Source organism: Cucurbita pepo, chromosome LG07 (genome assembly GCF_002806865.2).
Source record: "Cucurbita pepo subsp. pepo cultivar mu-cu-16 chromosome LG07, ASM280686v2, whole genome shotgun sequence".
Taxonomy (NCBI): Eukaryota; Viridiplantae; Streptophyta; class Magnoliopsida; order Cucurbitales; family Cucurbitaceae; genus Cucurbita; species Cucurbita pepo.
The window spans coordinates 3227673-3253746 of record NC_036644.1 but is presented as its reverse complement, the minus strand read 5'-3'; the positions used below and the strand labels follow the sequence as shown (position 1 = coordinate 3253746).

At 34.3% G+C, this 26074-nt stretch overlaps 4 protein-coding genes and 1 non-coding gene across 6 annotated transcripts; 3 read left to right on the top strand and 2 right to left on the bottom strand.

Moving 5' to 3' along the window:
* Positions 1–946: 946 nt before the first annotated feature.
* On the bottom strand, positions 947–8172 carry LOC111799069 (mannose-P-dolichol utilization defect 1 protein homolog 2-like). Its single transcript, XM_023682464.1, has 8 exons — positions 7905–8172; positions 7132–7285; positions 5964–6036; positions 5725–5791; positions 5445–5504; positions 2120–2180; positions 1994–2035; positions 947–1432 (listed from the first exon to the last, which is right to left on the bottom strand). The coding sequence occupies exons 1-8, from the start codon at positions 8049–8051 to the stop codon at positions 1329–1331; spliced, it is 708 nt and encodes a 235-aa protein (XP_023538232.1). The 5' UTR covers positions 8052–8172; the 3' UTR covers positions 947–1328.
* Positions 8173–9739: 1567 nt separating this feature from the next.
* On the top strand, positions 9740–12140 carry LOC111798785 (uncharacterized protein At4g06744-like). The gene is made up of 2 exons (XM_023682112.1): positions 9740–10466; positions 11313–12140. Exons 1-2 carry the CDS (start codon positions 9740–9742, stop codon positions 11852–11854), a joined length of 1269 nt encoding a protein of 422 aa, XP_023537880.1. The 3' UTR covers positions 11855–12140.
* Positions 12141–14718: 2578 nt separating this feature from the next.
* LOC111798150 (long chain base biosynthesis protein 1-like) lies at positions 14719–20480 on the top strand. 2 transcript variants are annotated; one of them, XM_023681141.1, is made up of 13 exons: positions 14721–14856; positions 15261–15466; positions 15557–15651; positions 16714–16805; positions 17118–17211; positions 17289–17361; positions 17437–17569; positions 18200–18374; positions 18709–18849; positions 18924–19019; positions 19197–19338; positions 19679–19806; positions 19882–20480. In XM_023681141.1, the coding sequence occupies exons 2-13, from the start codon at positions 15361–15363 to the stop codon at positions 20056–20058; spliced, it is 1452 nt and encodes a 483-aa protein (XP_023536909.1). In that variant the 5' UTR covers positions 14721–14856; positions 15261–15360; the 3' UTR covers positions 20059–20480. The 2 variants fall into 2 exon arrangements, 1 of the variants encoding a protein (XP_023536909.1); XR_002815663.1 differs by lacking the exon at positions 19197–19338 and having other exon boundaries at positions 14719–14856; positions 19882–20315.
* Positions 20481–21124: 644 nt separating this feature from the next.
* On the top strand, positions 21125–21604 carry LOC111798149 (ethylene-responsive transcription factor RAP2-1-like). Its single transcript, XM_023681140.1, has one exon. The coding sequence runs from the start codon at positions 21187–21189 to the stop codon at positions 21469–21471; it is 285 nt and encodes a 94-aa protein (XP_023536908.1). The 5' UTR covers positions 21125–21186; the 3' UTR covers positions 21472–21604.
* Positions 21605–22232: 628 nt separating this feature from the next.
* Positions 22233–22316, bottom strand: TRNAL-CAA. The gene has a single exon. It is a non-coding gene; the product is annotated as a tRNA-Leu (tRNA).
* Positions 22317–26074: the final 3758 nt, after the last annotated feature.

Below are 26074 nucleotides of genomic sequence, written 5' to 3'. Positions count from 1 at the left end.
TGTCTTTCTTTCTGTTTGCCTACTACATTTCTCTTCTGCTACTTGTATTTACCTCTAACAACAATTCCTATTATCAACCTCAACAGTTTCTTCCTCTAACCTGCTTTCATTTCAAACATGTCCATTAATGATTTTCAGTAGGATGGAAATCATTTTTGGGACATTGATGGTGGTTCTTAAGAGGTTGGTCGTAATCATTTGTTGGCTACAAAAGGTTCACGAAACATCATGATGAGAATTGAGTTGACATTGCTTTTCTCCCTTTCAGAATTATCATGACAATCCAGAACCAGTACCAACAAACTCTGCTCTCTTCCTCCTAACACCTCCTATTTTGTTTCCAAATTATGATGTAAATCTGCTAATTGAGACCCTAAAACCAAACTTCCAATCCATATAACCCAGAGAAACAAAAGCAGTCTTTGCTTGGCAATGGACTACAAAATTATGGCATCTAAGAACACAGAACACGGGAAAGAAAAAAGAAGTCACTAGAAAAAGAGTATCAGAAATAAAAACTTTGCTACTTTGCTCCTTTTGTGCTCAGCTGATTGTACTTTTGTATCATATATTTGAATCTAGATATCAAATCAGAATAAGAGGCAAGGAAATAAAGAAATAATGACAAGAAGAAAAAGCAGTTTAATTTCAGATTCTAGCCACATCTTACATACCTGACTGCTAATGATATATAGTTTGACATTTTCTTTTGTAAGACAACTTTGTTTCACAAGCACTTGGAACTTGAGGTTAGACACTTTTTGCTAAAAGAAGCAGTTACCAATTCCATTCGAATGTACCTGCACAACAATATCCTCCACATAGTTCTACTACTTAGCAAAATGCCAAGTCCACTGATCTAGTTTCAGTCATCTTCCTGAAAATGAGTGTGTGCATTCACAATAAATTGACCGGTTTATCGAGATAAAAAAATATCATTCTGAGATTAAAAAAAAAAATATATCGAGATAAATCTATAATCTTGTGCGAAGTACATTTCACCTCCTTCCCCTTTACAACCCCATACATAGACTTATGGGCGAAGGTGACCAGGCGGAGATCACAATCAAAACCTAGAATGACTCCAGCAATCAATGTGCCATTATATATTAAAAGAAAAGAAAAGAGCCCTGGACTTCTTGTAATAAAATGATTATCTTGAGGAGGAATTGTGCTCAACAAGCTAAAGACTAAGCTTGAGAAACTGTCACGAAGTAGAGAGTCCAAAACCTTTCTTTTTAAGACAGTTGACTTTTGTTCACCTTTACTTACTACATACAAGCATTAATCTTCAATATGGCAAAGCCACAACTGCAAGTCTTCATCCTCTAATCTGTTTTCTTCCCTTTCTTTTCATCCTTCTTCTGGTATAGAGCTATCTGACTCAAAATGGTACCGTTTGTTGCAATAGAAAGAGCCGATCCCAAGAGAACTTTGACAAGTTTAAGGACCACAGTTTGTCAAAATGAATAAACTAGGAAAAGAACATGAATGGATTATATTAACAGGAAATAAAAACGAAAGGTTACTCATAAAGCCAGAGTGCGCAAGTGAAGCAAGTTTTCAAAGACCCGGAGGAATGTCGCATTATGTTTGCAGATGAATACAATGCTTGCATAGGCAATCAGGCTTAACTTATGCATATATATTTGCAAACAGGGAAAAAAAAAAAAAAAAGAAAAGGAATATTAAAAATTTCCCATCAAGTTCATAATTTTCAAGTAATGAAGCCGATGAGTAAAAAAAAACTGAAGGATGCTAATAAATCAGAAGAAGTGTTCTGTTAAAGATTCAACCCATAAAATCCAAAACTACCTGCATTTTGCAAAATCATAGTTTCGGAGAACTAATAATACCTTGGGATTTTTTTTTAACAATGCAACTTCACTTCTGTGATGTTCCTACGATTGATTCTTGAATCCAAATTCCTTCTAAAGATGCCATCTCACTAAAACGACTACATAAACAGTTTAAGTGAAGGAAAAAAGGATACCACTGTTTGGAGCTTTTTCTTGGATGCTGGTGAAAACCCTCACTGCAAGAGAAAAATGAAAGCAACCTTGATAACTTCGCAAGGAAACTGATGCGACCGCTAAATTTCATTATACAATCATCTTACCCATAGAACCTCCAAAGTTCATTAAGGATGTTAAAAAGCTAAGCTCCCCAGTACTTTTGTTCTGTAAAGAGAAGATTATTTTTTTAATAAGAACTTTCACAACGGAGAGATCAAAACAAAATAAAATTAAGACAAGTCATCAAGCCAAGAAAATATTATTTATAAATAATATATAACATACCTGAAAGATAAGAAACATGAATACGGATACAAGACTTGGATACGACATGACACAGAAAGCTAAGAAACATGAATACGAATACAAGACTTGGATACGACATGACACAGATACTGTTACAAATCATCTCAAAATCTAAGACAAGGGCACATTTATTAAAATATACATGTTTAAAGTATAATATAATTTTTATACAAGAACATTCATTGTCCATACATATATGCATTTACATGCTTAAAAATATGATTTTGATGTATTTCACTCTCAAAATTTATTATTAAAAGTCAATTTAGTATACTTAAGAAGTATTTGATTCATGTTTTACAAATGTTGAACAACTTTATCTAACTAGTGTCCATTGCACGGGCGTACTTTTCAAACTGTGCGGCATCATGATTTAGACACGCCTTATGAGAAACTCAAGCCTCATTACACTTTTTCGCTTCTCTTTATGGTTTCGTCCGACCTTAGGCAAGGATCATCTTCGCCGACTGAACATGAATTATGTAGTAGAAACTAAGCTTCACTTTGCCATGCATGTTGTTGTATGTGTATTTCCATTCGATTGCGACTCTAGACGACTTTCTTCTACTCTTAGTCAAGGTCCTTCAAATGCAACATCACATCTTATTCATCATCTTGGTTCTCAACAACATGGCCCACATGCTTCTACATAGATCGGTAACTTCAACCGGATGTGTTTGGACCCTTTGTTGGGTCAAAATGGCCTTAAATGCTCAATCATAGCTTACCAAGTCATTTCAGCACTTACTGAGACCTATTAGGATATTGTACAGTGCTACGCCGGAACTCTATTGTCCCTCCGATGCTTCATGATATCATTCCAAGCCTTAAAAGGTCATCAATCTTCGCTGCTCATTTAGGAACACTTATCTAGAATCGACCCATGAGTCAACTTTAATGATCGGAGCATCTCATACATAAGTCATCAGAGTAGTATTGAGGCATGAGCCCTCCTGTGTCCATGTCGAGTCATTGTTGCATACCATGCCGAAGAACTGTTCAATACATCCACCAACGACTCAAAGGGCAGGCACAATGTTGGCACACCCATGCCACCCGCCACTAGATTCGAGAACTCATTCCCAAAAGACGCCTAAGACATTCGTCCTGCAACAATTTCCCACACTATGACACACGCATATTCCATGGATAGCTCACTTAGACTATGGGGCCCAAGGGTGATGGAGAAGTGACACCATGTCTCTCCCTCTTGTACATTGTAAGGTGTTTTGCTTTTGGCAGGAGTAAACATCATTTTGGCAAAGCGTCATATGGCCTCGTAAAGTCCATCTGGTGTCCAATTGACACCAAATTAGCGAGCTTCCACATTTCACTTATACTAACTTAACTCCAAAGCTACTTGTCAAAACTCATGCCGGAACCCAAATTTTTAAGGTTATGACTAGGAGCCCTACCTAGCCCCCTCATTTAAGCATGTATCGGACACCCTTGATGACACCATTACCTCTAACCTTTCTTATACCTTAGCTTGGCATCATGCCCAATTGACACCAAATTAGCGAGCTTCCACATTACACTTATACAAACTTAACTCCAAAGCTACTAGTCAAAACTGACGCTACAACCCCAATTTTTAGGTTATGGCTCAGAGTCCTACCTAGCCCCCTTTAAGCCTGTCTCTGACACCCTTGATGACACCATTGCCTCTAATCTTTCTTATATCATAGTTTAGCATCATGCCCACAGTTCTTGATGTGTTAGTTTCGTCCTCCTCGATCGCATCATGACACTTGTCTCTCTGGTCCCTCACGTGGTCCAACGGGTACCATGCTTCTGACTGACTGCACATGAGGGTCACAATCTATTCTCTTCTTAATACGGCTGTAAAATTCTCCCCTTTAAACTGACCATCGCCCTCCATGATTTTCTTGAGGGCATAGTTGCATCGTGGATTGTGACATCTAACACATCTATAGTGCTAACAAGTGTCCTATATGTGCCCAACAAGTGTCCTACACATGTCCAACAATTGTTGGAGCATCTAGGTGTCCAACTCATGTCGTACACAAACATGCTAGCCAAACTAAAATGTTCGTGCTTCTTAGCCGAAAAGCATGGTAGCACCAAAAGAGCAATGACACAGATAGGTGGCAAGAAAGAAGGCTAGCTGCAACGATGTTTTAATCTATACCATTGCTACTTTCAGCAAATGTAAAACTTTCTCAAGTCTAACTAGTTCTCACCTCTCAAACAACATAAAGGCAAACTGATACAATGCCACAACAAGAAGAATAATTGAAGGCTAACCAATTTAAATTATCTTTAGTTGTTGGTTGAATTTTTCTTCATGTGACAACATTTAGTTGTTGGTTGAATTTTTCTTCATGTGTTGTTGTCAGTTCCGTATTGTAAGGAGAATTCCTCCATTTTCATTTTTATTTTTAGTTATTTCCTTTGTTTTAGGAGGGTGATCCTCCATGGTTGAGTCATGATTCCATTGATGTAGCAACATTTGTTATACAACTTGTATAAATATTCATAAACATCAATGAAGATGGTGCCCAAAAAATTCAATTTAGTCTCGAGTACTTTAACTCTTAGGTATTAAGGCTACAAAGCAAGCAACTATCTCGCCTTAAATGAGGAACAAAGAAAGTGCTTTCCTAGTATGAAAATCAATATCTATTACATTTTTGTGTGGTATCAACTAAGCTTCATTCTTTTGGCTTGGAATCTTTTCTCTCTCTCTCCCCTTTTTTTTAGTCATTTGGACTCCTTATGTGGTTTTTTTTTTCTTTTTTCTTTGTATGTTCTCATATATTCTCTCTTTTTCTCAATAGAAGATTGGTTTCTTTTCGAAAAAGAAAGAAAATATCAATAAAACATGGGTTAAGTTCAGCCATGGTTCTGAAATTGATATATATGTGAGTGGGTCTGTTAAATAAAACATGCGTTAAGTTCAGCTTGAACTCGCAAACCAAAGTCACTTTCAGAACCATTTGAATCTACTATGTTTGATTGCTAAAGAACTTGTAGGAAATTAAATCATAAGTGGCTACCATGGTTCTTATTGTTGACTAATACACCAACGCATGATGATCAACAAATATAATATTCATTAAAAATTTGAAATTGTATGATAGGACCTTCAAATAAACTTACAGAAAAGTTCTTCCATATTTGTGGGATCCTCGAGAAGAGAAAAATTGCATGTTGAGATGCCTGAAAGGTAGTTTACAAATTGGGAAAGCTTTTAGTATAGGGAGAAAAACTTCAATACAAGTAGATGTAAGTCTTCAATTGTTCTTCATTTATTTACTTCCTTTGAGGAATAAACAAATAAATTAGTGACAGAAAAAATATCTAAAATAACATTATACAAGAAACGGAGAAAAGCTTAAAACATGGATTAAGTAATCTTAATAAACAGTATGAGACTTACGTATAGAGCTTCAAAGAGAACAGGGTTAATTTGACCGGCTAAAACCGTTGGTGCTAGAGCACAATATCTGAGTGGCCATCATGTTAAGGCTCGATGCAAGTTTCTCTATTTTTTTCTTTTTCCAGAATCAATATATAAATAAATAAAAAATAGGAGGATAACAGTTGCATGTTTCTCATTATTAAAGCATGCAACAGGAAAAAAGCAAAATCTGAACTAGTGAAAAACAAATAGGATACAGTAATGCCTTGAACCACGTTGTCATACCAATAGGCTGAGAGTAATAGTAAATAACGGCAACCAAAATTATAGCTGTGGCAAAAGAAAAGTAAAAAAAAAAAAAAAAAAAAAAAAAAAAAAAAAAAAAAAAAAAAAAAAAAAAAANAATAAATCAATGCATTTGAATAAACAAAATTCAAGCGAGCATATAACCAATGGTTCTGGAAATGCAACCTAGCACAATGAGCAAATTAAGAACTAAGAGTACGCTTGGCTATTCCAGAACTCCATTTTGTACCCTTATTATGAAGAACCTGATTTATCTATACAACCAACAGTAACAGAATAGTGTAGGGAATGAGAAGAGCCGGTAAGTCTATATTTGATTTAGAAGCAATAAGACTTATCCTTTACACTTGGGTTGAACTTAATCAAAGGCAATAAAGTTAGAAAATGAACTAGAACCTGAATGCCCTACGGTATGCCATTGCTTGACATAGTGCAGTAGGTGAAGCTCCTATCAATTGTCAAAAATGTATACCCCATTTCATAATCATTTGGTTTTTTCTTTTTGCCTTTCGACAATTAAGTTTATAAACACCAATTCCACCTATGGGATTCTTTGGCGTTATATACTTTTTGGGGATGTTTTCAAAATTCAAGACGATTTTTTAATACTAAAAAAAAAAAATTTAAAAACCTGTTCTTATTTTTGAAATTTAGCTAAAAAATTCAAATGTTTCCTTCAAATCATGATAAAGAAATTGTGAGAAAACAAGAATAATTTTAAGCAACTAAAAACCAAAAGGTTTGGTCATAGATTCCAAGAAACCTTTTACTGTATGCTAGTACACAAGGGTGTGAAGTGTCCTCCTAAAATAAGCTATATCTATACCATTATCTATCAACTCACCCATAGATGTATAACCACCACGTACAGAACGTAAGAAAACATCGATATACTAACATTAAAAGTCGTATTCAATAATTCATTCTAACGATCATCTACCCAATCAGTTGGCAACCTTAAATTAAGTTAGGAATAATAAAAATACAGTCTAATAATCAAATACAGTTCACTTCTTCCTATTTTGACCGTTTTTATGTTTAATTATTATCAGTAACGCATTTCAGGAAAGATTTTTCCAGAAAAAGTTTACAGTGGCCGATTTTAGTAGTTTCCAATACCTTGAACCAAGAGAAATGCCAATTCCCCATAAGCTGAAAATGGAAGTCCTTTGTGGACACAATAAGCCAGAGCAATCGTGTAACCTACGACTTCTAGCTCAAAGGATAGAACACTAAGTCCTCTGACACTCTGATGTTTCAAAATCTTCATTATCTGTACAAACAAACTGTGCATTACAATGATGGCATAATGTTAAGCACCCACAAACGAAAATGGAACAGGGAGCCACATTTCTCACCGTAGGATACATATTAAAGTAGTAAAAACTATTCAGGCGGAAACGTTGAACTGGAAGAGAAGAATTAATGAATAAACAATTTGATTCCATAACAAGGGTGGGGAATTTTATACGGGTATTGATATAAGTTCAAGGGATTAATGTAGCACATGGCTAAACTTGGAACAAGTTTCGATTCTTAGCTACAACACCCTACTTGGACTAATCTCATGTCACAACCTAGCACGATAACTAAATTACTACCCAATGACGTAACAAATGCCCATTGGTTACTCTATTAATGCAACCTATAATCATTTATGACCGATCCCCATTCTACACAACCGAAAATTTGTTCACAAACAATACGCGAGTCTTAAATTGCATAACACAAAATATAGGGCAGACCGGAACTAGAGATCACAACCAAGAACATCGATTACAGATGCTAGAGATTAAAAAATAAAAAATAAAAAAACTTAATCCCATCACATTTCCTTCGATAAATTCGAACAAATACACTCCGGCCAAGGGAGGGAAGAGAGAAAAGCTTGCCTGAGGAAGTTTGACGGTGGTTGAAGCGGCGACAATGCAATAGCCAAGGAGCTTAGAGATGAGGGGTAGCAAACAATTTTTCTCCGGGAACTTGCCGTCGCTTAGAGATCCGAAAACACAACTGAAGTCCATTCCAAAAAACTCCATCTCCGCCGGCGTTTTTGAGATCACAACGCTGACGAAGGAAGGCGATGATGCCAAATCGGTCCTTCGCTTAAAAACGAAGACTTTATCACCAAATCAATCCGCCGGCTTTCTTCTCGGCTCCCAAATTTAGCCGGGATGTCGTCGATCTGATAATGGGCTTCACATCCAAAAACGATGGGCCAAAATTACACGAGCAGGGCCCATCGGGCCCAACTATTTTCTTTCATAGAATAAAACCATGGATATCGTTACAAATATATGTCCCTATATTAGTAAAAATATTTAGTCATTATTTATATTAAATATTAAATTTCAAACATTATATTATAGTTTATTTTACCTCATTATTAGTAGCAAGTGACAATGTCAAAAGTGTGTTTATACTTCAAAATTTGTGTAAATATGTTCGTAGAAAATGTTACGAGTGAAATTAGATCATAAGGACAAACTCAAATTGTAAAGGAAATCAATATATAAAAATAAATAAAAACGAACCACTTAGCAAATGAGAAAATGGGAATTTGGATCGAACCCTAAATTCACATGGTTAGCCTCGTAAATGGCACACGCCTTGCATTCCTCGATTTTGTTGTCAGAAATATATGACCAATTACTAACACTTTTAAGGGTATATAAAGATGTTCGTCTTCGTACAAAATATAAATATGGAATCTAAAATATCCTCGTTCAACGAAATTAATAGAAGAACTGAGAGAGCTCCTCTTTTGTTACGGTTCGTTTTCAAGCAAATTGCTTATAACGGGCTTATACGTTAAAAGTGGCAAATATTCATACATATATAATGAAAATATGAATAAACAACTTTTTTAGAGTTTACATTTATGGACAACACATCTTGAACAAGCATGAGTTTGACATTGAGCAAACTAAGATATTGTAATTTGATTCTGTTTAGATAAGCACGTGGTAGAACTGAGACGGTCAGATAATGTGATTTGAAATTATTATTGCACATTCTAATTTTTTCATAAAAATTCCAAAATTAAATGGTTGAGTTTAAAATTTTAAAATTCTAAATATAACCGAATAAAATAAATATTTTTTTTAGTATTAATTATTGATAGACTTCACTTTAATTAACCTTTCCCTGGTCAATTTATAATCAATTAATGTATTATTTATTAAAGTATTAATTAAATTTCATAGGTGGATTCACTTTATTTGTGACTTCTTTTCCATTACTCTAAAGAGAAAAATGTATTTATTAAAATTTAAAACTACTAATTATATTTTCTTCTTTTTTTTCTTTTTTTTTTTTAAATGGAAAAGAATTAAAACTATTTAACTCTAAAGTAATTAATAAAAATCAATAAAAAAAAATATTAAAAAAAAGTTAGTAAAAGATTATTTATTTATTTGAATATTCATAATTGAGGAGCAATAATTCAGATTATGCTTTATTCCATAATATTATTATAAAATTAATACCTTTATTTATATAATATATATAATTAAATAATAAATTCACAAGGAATCTAGCTACTCATCACCTCTCTTTATATAAAATAAAGTATTAAAAAAATTAAAATTACCCACAAATATCTTCACTTTATTATAAAATAGAGTATAGTTTATAATTTTTATTTTTATTTTTATTTTCCCTCCAAAATTATACAAACCATATTATAAAATGACATTAGCTTCATCCTTCTTTCACCAAAATGAAAATGTGGCAAAAGTTGTTGTTGGTTGCGTTTCTTATTTTTCAGTTCTCATTAGCTCAAATTGGGCCGCCCCGACCCAACCCGACGATAACGCGGATCCGACCAAGGCCGCCGCTGATCCCACCGTGCGTTAAGCTAATGCCACGCCGCCCCAAAACCAACCCGGGACCTCTAGCCAACCGAGCCACAATCCTTCGCATAACTCAAGAGCTCAAAAGCAACATCACTTACGACCCATTTGGGTACACCAAGACATGGGTCGGGGACAATTACTGCCTCTTCAAAGGCTTCTTCTGCGACGTCGTTCCGGACCTCAATATCACTGGCCTGTCCTCCATTGACTTCAGTGGGGCCAGATTTGGTGGGCGGTTCTTGAACTTCTACCGCTTCATACGTAACCTGCCGGATATTGCTATCTTTCATGCTAATTCCAATAATTTTAGTGGCGTTATCAAGCGGAATATTGAGAAGTTGCGGTTCTTGTATGAGCTTGATTTGAGTAACAATAAGTTCCTTGGTGGGTTCCCTGGGTCTGTTCTTGGAGCCAATAAATTGTCGTTTGTGGACCTTCGTTTCAATGGTTATAATGGTTCGCTGCCGGATCGGTTGTTTAATATTGACACTGATGTGCTGTTTATTAACAACAATGGGTTCACTGGGACGATCCCCGCAGCTACGTTCGGTAATACGCCCGCGCTCTATGTCACACTTGCTGCCAACAAGTTTACAGGTCCTCCATCCCTACTTAATTTTCAACGATAATAAGAAATTCATGACCAAATAGTATGATTTTGTCCATTTTAAGCATAAATTCTTCTGGGTTTACTTTGGGATACCCTAAAAGGTCTCGTGGAGATAGTGTTCTTAATTTGTAAACACATTATCATTCCCTAAATTAGCTAACGTGGAACTCCCTCCCAACAATCCACAATTCTCAATAGATCTGGCTCTTTTGATATTTGGGATTTAGGTCAATAGGAACATGCTTTAAATTTAAGAGAGGGTTGTTGGGAGGGAGTACGACATTGGCTGATTAAACCGATGATCATAGGTTTATAAGTAAGGAAGGAATACATCCCTATTGATATGAGGGTTTTTGGGAAACCAAAACAAGCAAAACCACGAGAACTTATACTCAAAGTGGACAATATCATGCCACTGTGGAGGTCCCTGATTCATAACAATATCATGTCAATAAAATACTCGAAGTGTCGAACAAAGAAGGTGTGAGTATCGAAAGTATAGTCAAAAGTGACTCAAGTGTCGAACAAATCAAATAGTGTACTTTGTTCGAGGACTCAAGAAAAAGAGTCAGGAGACTGTTCAAGGGCTCCATAGGTCTCACGGAACCTCTATGGTGTACTTTGTTCGAGTGGAAGAATGTTGGGAGGGAGTTACACATTGGCTAATACATCTTTGTTGGTATGTGATTTTTTTAGAGAAACCAAAAGAAAAGCCACGAGAGCTTATGCTCAAAGTAGACAATATTATACTATTGCAGAAGTTCGTGATTTCTAACCAAATTTCAAGCTTATGGGTTGGTTTAATGTAAATGATGTTTTATTCTTACGTGCAGGTCCGATCCCGCCGACAATCGGGCGGGCGTGGAGGACTCTACGCGAGGTACTATTCTTAAAAAACAGCCTCTCCGGTTGTCTGCCGTTCGAGATAGGCTATTTACTAAAAGCCACAGTGTTGGACGCCAGCTCAAACATCATAACAGGTCCAATACCCAAGTCCTTAGGCTGCCTATTCAGTTTGCAAATCCTTAACTTAGCCAACAACCACTTGTACGGAGCCATTCCAGAGTCCCTCTGCAGCCTCCCACACGTCTACAACATAACTCTAAGCAACAACTATTTCACCCGAGTCGGCCCAAAGTGCCGGAACTTAATCACAGCTGAAAGGCTCCACGTCCAAGGAAACTGCCTTCCGGGCTTCCGGTGCCAAAAAACCGCAACAGAATGCGCCACGTTCTTCTGTAAACCACGGAGCTGCCCACGAGCCAACACATTCAACTATGTTCCTTGTAAGCTCCCCACCGTGGCTGCGGTTGCTTCGGTTCATGATATGGTTCCTCCTTCACCTCGTTCGTATGCGGCTCTCGAAAGACCTTAACTTTTCCCTAATAGCCGCGTTTAATGATTTGATATAAGCCTCGTTGTTTCTTTTGGCCTATAATAATATCCTATCCTCTTTGTAAAAGAGATTATTGGAATTACTTTGGTTGCAGCTGGCAGCCCCTAGGTAACCGTTATAAATTAATGTGAACTTGTGTAAGTCTAGGCTTGTCAAATTGGGCATGAGTACAAGATAAAACAAACTCGAAAGACAGGACGGTTCGACTAATAAAAAGACGGAAATTCTTGAAGATTGAATATATAAAAGCTCAAACCCACTACCAGCAGATGTTTTCTGTTTTGGTTCGTTATGTATTGTTGTCAGCCTTACGGTTTTTAAATCCGTCTGCTAGGAAGAGGTTTCCACGTCCTTATAAGGAATGTTTCGTTCCCTTTCCAACTGATGTGAGATCTCGCAATCCACCCCGTTGGGGGCCAGCGTCCTCGCTAGTATACTGCCCGGTGTTTGGATGTCACAGTCATGCTCGTCCAAGGCATGTTGCCCATTTCTAGGAAGTATGACATTTCAGAAATATCATATTTAGGCCAGACATGAAATGCCTTAGAATGTACTCCAGGGGATAAGATTAGTTGTCAACTTCTCCCTACCCAAGGTTATATACTGTGAGCCGTTGTTATTTCTCTCTTGCTTGCTTATATAACGACTTTCAAAAATCTCTCTTTCGAAAATCTCTCACTGCCCTCGTTTTCTAAAACCTTCTCTTAAAACCGAGGCCAGAGGCTCGAGCATACGTCGCTTGGCCATAAGGAATGCAAGAACGAATTGGCTTAGCTCACTTGTCATTGGAAGGTGAGTGCCGCACAATCGCAAATTCGCTGCCATCAAAAGTGTGACTGTGACACCAGCGTCATCGCTGGTATACTACCCAATGTTTGGCTCTGATACTGTTTCTAACAGCCCAAACCCACCGCTAGCCAATATTGTATACTTTAACATGTTATGTATAACCATCAGCCTCGCGGTTTTAAAACGTGTCTGCTAGTGAAAGGTTTTCACACCCTTGTAAGGAATATTTTGTTCCCCTCCTTCTAACGGAAGTATTTTAAAGCTTTAAGCGGAAGTTAAGGAAAAGTACAAATAACACAATATATAGTAGTGGTCGGCTTGTGCTCTTCAAACACACTCCTTTAACCAAGACTTTGAAGATCAAAATATCTTTAAATAATTGATAAGTTTACCGTTTTTTGAAACTGGATTAAATTGGAGCTGAAAAGATAACTTTAGGGAATGAAATTAACTCATCGCTCCGGGTTAGTTCACTTAAAGTGATGACTTTGAGACTTTGAACCAGGGGGCTCCACCTCTCATGGACCTCATAAATTTAGTTTATGGTCCATTTCATGTTTAAATTAATATTTAATATATTTTATTATATAAGAGGTAAATGATGCATATATATTTAATTTAAAAGGAGAAATTAATATTTATTATATTAAATATATTAAATAAATAAATAATATTTAAATTAATATTTAGATATAAAAAAAGAAAAATATATTTAATTGGAAGTGTTGGAATTAATATTTAATATATTAAATATAATAGAGAAAAATAAATTTATTTTATTTGATATATCAAATACTAAAGGCACTCATGTATCTTAGATGTATTCAATAATTATATTTTTTAATTTTAAATTACTTTCATTTTAATAAATTCAAATAAATTTAATATATATTAAGAGATTTGTGATATTTGAATTATATTTAAATAAAATAATAATTTAAAAAAAAAACTTTTTTGATGTATTATATGCTAATGAATTATGTCAAAAAAAAAAAAAATAATAATAATAATTAGACACTCCTCAAATTAAAAAATTATCTAAGTTTATTTTATTATTACTATTTATGAGTCGTTTTGATTTTTAAAAAAAATTGTGAGGTTTGAAACTAACCTGTCTCAAAATGATATTATAATTTCATATAAATAAATAATATTTTTATCTGATTCCAATAAACACTTTTAACAATTTTATTAATTTACTTAATTTTAGAATTTTAAATTTGTTTAAAAATTAATCTTAATAACAATCTCTATAATAAAATTACATGAACTTTTTAAGCACAAATAAAGTGAAGAATTAATTATACAGGTTAAATTTTAAAAAATATAATACCAATGTAGTAAATTATTTTTAAAATTATGGATGAATAATATCACTAGAACAATACAAAAAGAATTTATAGTAACATTTAAAATAATTAAGACAATAGATTATTTAATTAATATAGTTAATTATATATTAATTAAAATCAATTAATTGTGTAATTAAATAATTAATTGAGTAATTAATTATAGTTATTAAAAACCATTTTTTTTTACTAGCATAATTCCATATTGTGGTTCATAACGACATTTGTCCACGCTCGGTTGACATTAAAAAAAAAAAAGCTAAAGAAAAATATAACTTTTATATATTTAAATATTTCAAATTTAGATTAAATTTCGTACATGTTTTCATGTCAATTAAGAAATATCAAATTTCGTACATGTTTTTTTTTTTTTTGGTTATATCTAAAGATTCTACTAGAAATGAACACCGTGCCTTCGAGATCGTTGAGATGCGGCGTAATGGATTTAATATTTATTTTTTAAAAATTATAAAAATTTGTGTTTGATTTTAAGATAAAATGGCATAGATTTGACAGTTAAAGAAATATATATATATATCAATTCTTTTAAGAAAGTTTTGAAATATTTAAATTTTTAATCAAAATTATTTTGAACAGATAATAAATAGATATCAAATTTATTAATTATTATTATTTTGAAGTTCGACGATTAGAATAAACAAGGTAAAGGCTACGGGGATTAAAGAATAAAAAAAATTAATTTTACATATTTTAATTACGTGCACTCTCCAGATTTGGCACATTCTCTCGATTTATTTTTCCAAAATCTTCGACGAGAGAAAATTCCACATCTCGGCATCGTCAATCGTGGCTCTATGATTCTCTATTCTCCAAAATTATCTGGTAATTTCATTGTTTTTTTTTTTTTTTTTTTTTTTTTTTTTTTTTTTTTTNTCTTGTTCGGTTTCTATTTCCTCGGATATCTCCATGATGTGTGGACGGCGGTGTGAGATTTGAGCTGATTCGGTGCTAGCCTAGGGTCACTCTGGTTTTAGATCCGTTACCCATCTTAATCTTCCTGTTACTCAATTCACTTTGAAAGTTATTGACATGCCATTGATTGCTTCAGTACGATACCATGCAGAATTTTCGGTTTTTGATTGCTGAGAAATGGGGTTTTTCACTTCTTGGCCCATTTCTCCGGACCAAGTAAACCTTTGATTTTCACCTTTTAAGTATCTGAGTGCTTTACTAGCAGGGTTCACTTTTTTTCTAATGATGTTAACAAGGAAAAATGAACAATGCAGGATTGTGAATTGTGGTATTTGGGCTAAGCATGAAGCAAGTGTATGCGTCCAATTGATGTTCAAACTTTTAGTGTTACACTAGATTCAGGTGGGGATAGTAATGGAATCGATGTTTTCAAGTGTAGTGAAATCTACATTAGACTGGATAACCTTGATTCTTGATGCTCCCTCTGCTCGGGCAGTTATATTTGGTGTGCACATTGGAGGTATCATTTTAGCTCAAAGAACTTGGTTTATATCTGTTTTCTATGTTTCAATTGTTAGGTGAATTATTCATTTCTTCCTCTTTCTTGAAGGACATTTATTTGTGGAGGTTCTTCTTTTGGTGGTTATAATTATTCTCCTTTCCCAGAAGAGTTACAAGCCCCCCAAGCGGCCCTTAACAAAGAAGGTTTTTCAGTTGTTCCAAATTACAAATCGTTATTGCCCTTGTCAAATGTAAATAGCTACATACGTGAAGGCATGATTGTTTTCCAATGTGATGATTCCTTTATGCTTGTATGAATTAAGTAGCTGGATTCGCTGTTCTTGTCTGGTAGAGAATAGATGTTAGGCTGGCAGTGGTGGATCTAAGATTTGAGTTCAAGAGGGCCATATATAGATAATGGTATATAAAGTTTGAACAATTGAAAAAACATAGCCTTTTATCCATCATTATTAATTTTGTAGTCTTGCAAACATCAGGTTATTAGTTTTCTGAAATCAATCCATCTTCATATTGGTTTTTCTGTTATTATTACCCATACCGAATATCAACAACAATGATCAATTATTAGATTAACAAGGAAGAAAAAATCAACTATTAGAGTAACAAGGAAGAAGGGAGATAGAAATTATCATGATTTTAATATAACGTAGTAAATATATGTGAAAAGACAAACTTAACTTTTGATAAAACTAGATTTAGCAAGTTATAACTGGGTTTAAATGATTATATGAACTTTTCTCCCAACCGATAAGTGATGGATTCTCGCTACCATGATAATATTATTTAATGAATGTTCAAGGATTCTTTATTTACTTCAAGTCCATTATTTTTCAAAGCTTATTGCATTTTTTCTGTTTAGCTGTAAACGAGATATATTATTATTTTCATTAAGACTGTAATGTACTTTCTTTTATAATGCTTCTGAAATTTGAACGGTTTCTGAGTGGCCTCTGATTTCTTTTTTAAATTTTGTAGTCTGGTCTTTTCTTTTTATTACGTTTGAAGTACTAATCTTGAAAGTTCTTGCACTAAATATCATTTTCTGGTTAAAAAGAGAGACCTCTTCTAACTCTCTTTGTATCTGATTTGTCTTTTTCATTTTATAAGGTTTTTCTGTCTTCGTTCTTTTGCCATTCTATCTTGTACATATGTTTCCCTCTATTTTTATGGTGATTTAATATGTACTTGGTATTCCATTACATTTCATTGCACAATTTCTCTTATAATTATGCTTGATCCTTGTAGGAAATAGATGAGTTATGTGATGAATGGGTTCCAGAGCCACTTATCCCGTCACTCACAGAAGAGATGCTGTATGAACCGCCAGTGTTGGAAAGGTGACTAGAGCTTTTACTTTCGGACTGCAAATTATTTTGCGGGGAATTTCTTAAGTTACCATTTCTTATTTGGATACCCATTCGATGTACTTCCATCTGTAAACCATGCAAACTTCTAACTCTTGTGTAATAATACTTTAAAAAAAACAATAGAATTCTATAATTTACTGTTGTTCAATTTATTGAGGTTTAAGCTGTCCTTGTGATTCGTTTATGCCAAATTCTAACTCTTTACTGATAAGTTATTAAATTTCTTATTTATTTTCTCAATAGTTTGTTCTCTGATTTTTCTTACAAATTTCATTTATCCAGTTCTGCTGGACCGCATACAATTATCAAGGGAAAAGAAGTAGTGAATTTTTCATCTGCAGATTATCTTGGATTGATAGGCCACGAGAAGTTACTTGTACGTGAGCAATTTTGATTAAAATGTGCACAGATTCTTAGCATTTTAGAACTAGTAACAGTAATTGTTTTCCTCAGGATTCATGTACACATGCATTGGAGAAATATGGTGTAGGTTCATGTGGTCCTCGTGGGTTTTATGGGACAATTGGTAAGATTGGGTATTGAATTTAAACTGATTTCTGCGGCAGTTTGCATTACATGACTGTTTTTTATATGGTTGCAGATGTACACCTTGATTGTGAAGCCAGAATAGCAAAATTTTTGGGAACTCCAGACTCAATTCTGTATTCTTATGGACTTTCTACTACGTTTAGTGCAATTCCAGCTTTTTGTAAAAGAGGAGATGTCATTGTAGTGTGAGTACCATAATTGCTTAATTTTTAGTTTGTTTTAAAGTTAATATATGTTGTTTTCACTAGGCAATTGGTAATTGGCCCTGTGCTGTTATTTATTATTGTTGTGTTGTCACCTTTATCATACAACATGATTCGGTTTAAAACATCAGTATATAGAAACTTTCTAGTAACTCTGACAAAAGTAACATTAGTACATTTTCTCTTTCTTTTATTCTTTTGGGCTGAAGATGAACATGTTTTGTGTTTATCTATGGTTTCAAGAGGACTGAAATATAGTGTATTTTTAACTAGTTTTCTGAATTCTGGCTCAAGTTCAATGGGATTTTTTAAAATTAATTTGGATGAATATTGATAAGGCTATTGGAAAGCTTATTGTCCATTTTCCCCTCCTTTTCTGAGTAGTGTTTTTGTATGAGTTCATCCATATGTCACAGGGTTACCTTTAGGAGCCGTGTACTATGACGGCATACGATGCTGTTATTGTTTGGTCTTCATATCTTTTTATTAGATTGGGTTGGGTCCAACTATATTGTTATTTCTCTTCTGCTTATTATTTTACAGTGGGAGTAAATACTGATTGCAGATTAAGACTGTGTTAAAGAGTAAAGCAATTCCTTTTTCTTTTGGCAGGGATGAGGGTGTTCATTGGGGAATACAAAATGGGCTATATCTATCCAGAAGCACAATTGTATATTTCAAGCACAATGATATGAAATCCTTGAGAGATACTCTTGAGAAAATCACTGTCGGGAATGAAAGAGCTAAGAAACTGCGACGCTATATTGTGGTTGAAGCAGTGTACCAGGTTGTTCTACTCATTAAATTTGGATGTTGTGTTTACAGTATACATCTGAAATCAAGTTGGATGTAGCATGATCCTAACATTACACAGTTCTTCTATGTGAAGATGGTGATCTTCATATAATTTAAAGAATTTGTCTGAGATGCTCATCTTGCTAGTTTGGTGTCACTAAAGGATTTCCTTTAGAGCTTTTTATGCTTTCTTTCTGTGTCTCTCTCTCCTTTCTTTTCTTTTTCTGTCTCTCTCTCTCTCTCTCTCTCTCTCTCTCTTTTTAATTTATCATTTGTTATAATTGGCTTGTCCAAAACCTTCTGACATTTTACTTCTAATTTTGTAGAATTCTGGTCAAATTGCACCATTGGACGAGATTGTCAAATTGAAGGAGGAGTATCGATTTCGTGTTATATTGGATGAGAGCAACTCCTTTGGCGTACTTGGCTGCACTGGAAGAGGTCTCACAGAACACTGTGGGGTTTCTGTATGTTTATAAACAGAATTTTTAGGTTTGTCTGCTAGTAGATTTAGATTCTTGATGATTGTTTCATGTTGCAGGTGGATAAGATAGATATAGTAACTGCCGCTATGGGGCATGCGTTGGCTACAGAAGGAGGATTCTGCAGTGGAAGCGCTAGAGTCGTTGATCACCAGGTATTGTCAATTGATGGTTAAAAAAACTTCATGTTTCTCCGCATCTTGTTCCATTTTGTTTACCTTGATCAATAAAATTTATCTATTGCTCCCCAAAATCTTTTGACAAATTTAGTTGATTGCAGTTATCATTCCTACAGCTTTGAGTACTTAATTTGGTTGTATTTAATTGTGCAGCGCCTGAGCAGTTCGGGTTATGTTTTTTCTGCTTCATTGCCCCCATATTTAGCTTCTGCTGCCATTACTGCCATAGATCTTATAGAGGAAAATCCTATTCTGTTAACAAAGCTGAAAAAGAACATAGCTATTTTGTGGCAAGGTTTGTTCTGTTCTCATGTCTAATCGTGTGTAGGACCTTAATTTATCTATTTAACACAGGATTCCTACTATTAAACGTCAAAGAGAATGCCTATATAAGTTTTTTTCCTTTTTCCTTCTAAAGACCTATATAAGTTATTATATGGGCCTTCCTTTGACGTTCAAGATAGTCTTATTGATCCAAAAGTAATAAATGTTAAGATTTTATGTTCTCCTTTCACTATTTAGAATATTTTGTATTGTTTAGTCTTGAATATCAATTCAGCTGCTGGTATTGTGATAAGAGATAGGCATACATGCTGCATGCAACATAAACCCTTCATTTTCTTGGGAAAATGCAGGATTGTCAGATATACCAGGCCTTAAACTAGGAAGCAATCAAGAATCACCCATTGTCTTTCTCTTATTAGAGAAATCTACAGGGTCAATACAAATTGATCTACAACTCCTTGAAAACATTGCTGAACGTGTAAGTAACTTAACCTGATCTCTAATACAAACTTACTGTTTTCACCATATATTCTGAAGATTTGTGTGTTTCTAGGCCCTCAAGGAATACTCTGTATTTGTTGCGACTTCTAAACGATCGACGGTTGATAAATGTCGATTACCAGTAGGAATCAGGCTGATGGTGTCTGCTGGCCATTCTGAATCTGATTTGCTGAAGGCTATAGAATCATTGAAAAGCGTTGCAGCAGTGGTGCTCAAGGATCAAAAATAGGTGTGGATGTCGAATAGCTTGATGCAGGGCCGACAAAGATGTTTCTGTTGTCATTTAATAGTTGTTTCAAGGTTAGAATCATGATTTTCTTGTACCCTTTTATGTTTATTCTGCCGGGGTTAGGAGTTTAGCAGGATCAATAATCATCTTGTTACATCCATTTTAACTGTTGTTGTTGCTTGGGGAGGGGGGAGAATAATTTATCATCTTGTTTGCTTGTTAGGATTTTTTGCTATAGGCTGATATTCTTCCTTCAATTGCTTTGGTAGTTACAGAATTCATAATTCATTTTGAAGTCTCAATATTCTGGTTTCTGCATAGTTGGATGGTTCATGTTGACTAGATACTGTAATTGTTGATCATTATATTTGGAATATTTAGATTGTTGTTATAATCTTATATATGAAGCTATTTCATTCAAATTTATGTAACAAAGTATACCATATCTAAGTTTTAATCCCACTTGTTTTGTGCTCGAACAATGGCTTATAATGAATGAAATTATATGCTATGATTCTTCTCATCATACAAAAAATAGTAACCCATTATTGATCTCTCTCTCAATATGGTCTTATTGTTTCGTCTAATCATTAACATCTTTGGGTTCCTTGTCGGCCCTGTTTGTATTTGTGTGATTATTGGGAGGAATGATCCTGGATTTATACGTAAGAAATACATCTATATTGGTAGGATGCCTTTTGGACAGTAAAGACATGAGAGCTTATGCTTAAAGTAGACAATGTCATACCATTGTAGAGAGTCGTAGTTTCTAACATCCACGACTCGTGCTGGTCGGTCACCATTTAATATTATCATACCTTTCTCTATGAAATGGTGAGGCCTCCCGTCCTTGTCCCAGTCTAACCCCTTTTGAGTCTTCTCTTTTTGGTCTTTTTGGTCTTTTTGGTCTTTTCATTTTTGCTATGGGATTTACGCAAGGAATTCAATCCAGTCGATGTTGTTGTAACGACTCAGATCCACCGCTAGCATATATTGTTCTCTTTGGGCTTCCCCTTTCAGGCTTCCTCTCAAGACTTTAAAATGCGTTTGCTAGGGGAAGGTTTCCACATCTTTATAAAGGGTCTTTTATTCTCATCCCCAACCAATGTGGGATATCACAGTTGTACTATGAATGAAGCGGGAGACTCCATGAGCGCTACCAGAGCCTACGACACGGTGGTGTTTTACCTGAGAGGACCATCCGCCCGCCGTAACTTCCCGGACCTGATCTTACAGGACATGAATCACCAGCTGCTCGATCTTTCCCTTTCTTCAATACGCAGAAGAGCTATTGAGGTCGGTGCTAGAGTCGACGCCGCTGCCCACCATGCTGCTCAACGCCAATCCAAACCCATTTCCGACAAGCCTGATTTGAACCAGTTTCTGGACCCGGAAAGCTCCGACGAAGCTTGATCGACTATCACTGTTTCCTTGATAGCTTCGAACCAGGGGAGACGGTAAAGCAAGCTCGTTGGTTGATGGATCCGACTACTAATCTAACTCTTGTTCTGCATTAGTTTTTAACTTTTTGGATTAATTTTTGTTCTTTTTTTTTTTTTTTTTTTTTTTTTTTTTTTTTTTTTTTTTTTTTTTNTAAGGATGAGTTCTTCTGGAGAACCGCCGTGTGGAGTTCACAAATCAGAGTATAAAGTCGCCGTCGCCGTGGTGAACGGAAACCCCAAACTTGGTGTTTTCATAAAATGACAAAGACAAAAGAGGTTGTTTTTAACAATTTATATTGGTGGGTTTTCCAATTTTTTTTTAAATTTTAATAAACAGCTGCAATCAACATTGAAACATATTAATACTTTCTTTTCTTTTACTATTATAAAAATATATATATATATATATATATATATTGCACTATGGTAAATAATTCATCTTGATTTTCATCTAATGTAAATAATAATCATTTAGGGTATTGAATTGGCCTTGATGTAACTTTAGATCTTATGCTTTTGATTAATAGACTAATCTAATGGAAAAATTATATTTTTCCCTTTGCAAATAAATAAATTACATTTTAACATTTAACAGAGACGTCATGTCGTAGTGGGCTAAGCTCATTGGTAAAAAAAAATGGCCCAAAGGCCCAAGAACGAAATGTGATCGTCATGTCGTCCGGTTATCAAACGGGACAAGCCAAAAGAAAAACGAAGAAAATTATGAAGTGTTGTCAGAAGTGGGATTTGAACCCACGCCCTCTCTCGAAGACCAGAACTTGAGTCTGGCGCCTTAGACCACTCGGCCATCCTGACGTTTTTGAACTTTATTTTACATAAAAAAACAAATCTAAAAATTAATTTTTTTTTTAAACCTAATTTCTATTAAAAAAAATGTAAAAACATACTCACAAAAATCATACATCATAAATTATAATAAATTAGTTTGGTGTCTTAGTTTTGATAATTATATATGTAAAGTGGGGTGGGGGAGAGCGGGGCGAAAATGAAAATAGATAATATAATTTTCGTCTTTAGCCCTGTTTAACAATAGAAAAAAATCTATTATCACTTCATTCTCATTCTCGGTTTAAATAAAAATTTATTTCTTGTTATAAGATGAACGTGAAATTTTTGTATTTTTTGTGGTGTATTATATGTATTAGATGAAAGCCCCACATCGACTAATGTAAGGAATGATCCTAAACTTATAATCAATAAATACTCTCTCCATTGGTGTGAGACCTTTTGGGGAAGCCCAAAACAAAGCGGTGAGCACTTATGCTCAAAGTGGACAATATCATACCATTATAGAGAACTGAAAAATGATTTTTTTCTTTTTTAAAATAAATTTTTGTGAAGCAAAAAGAATAAGTGTAAGAAAAAGTAATGTGGGGGAGTGGCATCCATCTAATTCTCACCCTTTTCTTTCAACTTTCCCTCACTTTCTTGGGAGAAAAAAATAAAAATAAAAATAAAAATAATTTGGAAAAAAAAGTCATTGGGCCCAACATATATATTTGAAGCCCACCAACAAAATCACAATCATTTCCCTCTCTCTCTCCACTTTATTAACCATTTTTTACTTTCTTTTTTTGGGATAAATTTCAACCATCACTTTCCTTCCCATAAAAGGTTTCCAAACAAAATTCAAATTCAAATTTACTTAAAAACATAATAAATTTTAATAAATAAATAAATAAATAATATAGTACTTCTTTACACACGATCTCTACACATTACTGCGAATAATATGTGTAAATATTATAAATAAATATATAAATAAATAAATAAAAGGATTTGAGTGATTACGTGGAAAATGTGTGTGGCTGGACACGTGCACATGATGGGTCTGTCCTACCCCAATCATCATCATAATTTTCCACCGCTTCTTCCACTGTGTGGGTCCCACCATGCCACCGTCATCATTCTTTTTTCTTTTTTTTTTTCTTTTTTCTTTTCACCATTTTATTATTTTCTTCTTTATTTCTACCCCTCTTATTATTATAATAATTATTATTATTATAATTTAGAAAAATAAAAAGAAAAGATGAGGAAATGGAGTCAAGAGTAATGATTTAATACTAATTTCAACGTTTTTGATGTATTATCATCATTATTATGCATTCCCCCGCATTCATCTCATTTTTCCCCCTTTTTTTTTTCTCTTTTTTAAATAAAAATCAAACCCGTAGCTCATCATTCATTTCCGATCTTAATTTTCACTCGGTTATGGAAAACTAAATGAGTTGTTCTCTTACGTACTGATCAAGCCAAAAACCTTGTTTGAGATTCGAATCACTCCATAAACAAGATCGATCACGTCTAGCTTGAATGATTCTTGTTCATCAAATATCTCAACGCAAGAACGCTTACTTGAGATTCGAATCACTCTACAAGTAAGATTGATCATGTCGAGCTTGAATGATTCTACATGCAACTTAAACTATATAGAATTGTAAAGAAACTTAGCTATTGACTAAAGAAAAGTACACGTGCTACTTTTACTGTATTTTCCAAGTCTACTTATAAATAGAACGTACAATAACTCTAAATTGTAGTCTACCCAAAATTTATAACATGAAACTTCATTCTTCTTCAACGTGGCATGAATTGAAATAGGTTATGATAATTTCAACGATATTTTCTTTGCATCTTTCTTGAAGTATATTGTATGATTGATGTCTCTTGGTTCATATTAAAAACTCACCCTTTCGTTGACTCGAGAAGGATTTTATCTATAGTTTGATTACAAACAAATTGTTCACTAGAAAATCAATGGTACGAAAAATATGATGGAATACGACAAAAACGAATGGTTTTTATTCCAATATTTTCAATTATTCTCTTATTTTTCTTTTCCCTCCTTCATGATCATCCTACCCATTTTTGTCCTTTTCACTTTTAACCATTTTTGACAAAAGTTAGGCTTAAAGGTACTTTTTAATTCTTTCTTAATTACTAAATTTATCCTATTTTCTTATTGACTTTCAATTGGGTTTAAAAAAATATCACGACCCGACTCAACCTATGTAACGACTCAGATCCACCGTTAGCTGATATTGTCCTCTTTGAGCTTTCCCTCAAGGCTTTAAAACGCGCCTGCTAGAGGAAGATGGTTTGTTCTCCTCTCCAAACAATGTGGGACATCATAATCCACCCTCCTTTGGGGCCCAACGTCCTCACTGGCACTCTTTCCTTCCTCCAATCGACGTGGGACCGCCTCCAAATCCACCCCTCTTTAGGGCTTAGCGTCCTTACTGGCACACCACCTCGTGTCTACCCCCTTCAGAGAACAACGAGAAAGCTGACACATCGTCCGATGTCTGGCTCTAATACTATTTGTAACGACCCAGATTCACCGTGAGTCCTCTTTAGGCTTTTCCCTCAAAGCTTTAAAACGCATCTGCTAGAGGAAAGTCTCAACACCTTTATAAAAATGGTGATTTGTTCTCTTCCCCGACCAATGTAACTCGCAAATATACCCTTATTTAACTATAGGTAAGTTTTGGATTTGGATTGGTTTAATATGAATTAAATTATATTAAGATTTTCTTTAATGATGATATTTAAAGAAAATAAAGACTTTAGTCTAAAGTGAGGAACAATAATAATTAACCGTACTAATGAAAAAGAAGAAATAAAATAAATAAAATAATTAGAAATATAATTAGTCCTACAATGAAGCTACCCACCCAACACACACAAAATCTAAGGCTGGATTCAATAATTGAGACCCCAACAGCGTCCAAATTAAATTAAATTAAATTAAATTAAATTAAAATCAGCCCCCACACGTGTCGTGCCTCCGTACACGTGATTTATAATGGCGTTTCTTTTTTTTACCCCGTTCCGTCACACGTGAGTTACTAGTGCCCTTTTGATTAAAAGCTGGTTTAGATTGAGACGGTTAATTAATCCCGAGTTTTTACCTTTACCGACCAAGTAAAATTAAAAATTACTCAAAATACGCTTAATTTTATTAAAAAAACTTAAATATTTTTATGATTAATATATGAAGGTAAAAAAATAAAAATAAAAATTAATATTATCGTCTCAATCTTCTATATAACTCACATATTGTCAGCGATAAGAAAATACCATAGAGCAACATGAATCCTACGACATGTTAGTCTTCCATTGAACGATATCGTTGACGTCTCACTTAAAAAAAAAACCGTTTCTCCCTCTCTGTATACTATGCTCTCAAACTGCAAGTGAAATTTGAAGCGGATGGGTTGTTGCATGGGGAGCATTTTGTAGGCATCGTGGGTGGTTGGACGTACGAGATCTCTAGTACCTCATTTGAAATCTCACGTTCATATACTAACGATAAATATATTTTAAAATTTTGAATTTAAAATTGAAGATTATTTTAAGAAGGTAAATAGTAAAGAGTTTGGGATTGGAGGAATTATATTTTTAATTTTATTTTCTAGTGTGTGTCTCTCTCTCTCATAGTTTTAGGGTTCCACCTTTATGGCAAAAAGTAAGAGAGAGAGAGAAGAGAGCACCGAAAAGCATAGAGAGGTTATGATGAAAGCAAGAACAAAAAAAAAAAAAAAAAAAAAAAA

Excerpts from the sequence above, each read along its gene's own strand:
- LOC111799069 (XM_023682464.1), bottom strand. The coding sequence starts at position 8,051 with ATGGAGTTTTTTGGAATGGACTTCAGTTGTGTTTTCGGATCTCTAAGC. Across the intron at positions 5,792-5,963 it reads ACGTGGTTCAAGGCATTACT|ATATTGTGCTCTAGCACCAA; the intron begins GTATCCTATTTG and ends ATGGCCACTCAG. Across the intron at positions 1,433-1,993 it reads AGAAAAAGCTCCAAACAGTG|TTCTCTTGGGATCGGCTCTT; the intron begins GTATCCTTTTTT and ends AACTTGTCAAAG.
- LOC111798785 (XM_023682112.1), top strand. The coding sequence starts at position 9,740 with ATGTGGCAAAAGTTGTTGTTGGTTGCGTTTCTTATTTTTCAGTTCTCA. Across the intron at positions 10,467-11,312 it reads TGCTGCCAACAAGTTTACAG|GTCCGATCCCGCCGACAATC; the intron begins GTCCTCCATCCC and ends TCTTACGTGCAG.
- LOC111798150 (XM_023681141.1), top strand. The coding sequence starts at position 15,361 with ATGGAATCGATGTTTTCAAGTGTAGTGAAATCTACATTAGACTGGATA. Across the intron at positions 15,467-15,556 it reads ATTTGGTGTGCACATTGGAG|GACATTTATTTGTGGAGGTT; the intron begins GTATCATTTTAG and ends TCTTTCTTGAAG. Across the intron at positions 17,570-18,199 it reads AGAGGAGATGTCATTGTAGT|GGATGAGGGTGTTCATTGGG; the intron begins GTGAGTACCATA and ends TTCTTTTGGCAG.
- LOC111798149 (XM_023681140.1), top strand. The coding sequence starts at position 21,187 with ATGAATGAAGCGGGAGACTCCATGAGCGCTACCAGAGCCTACGACACG.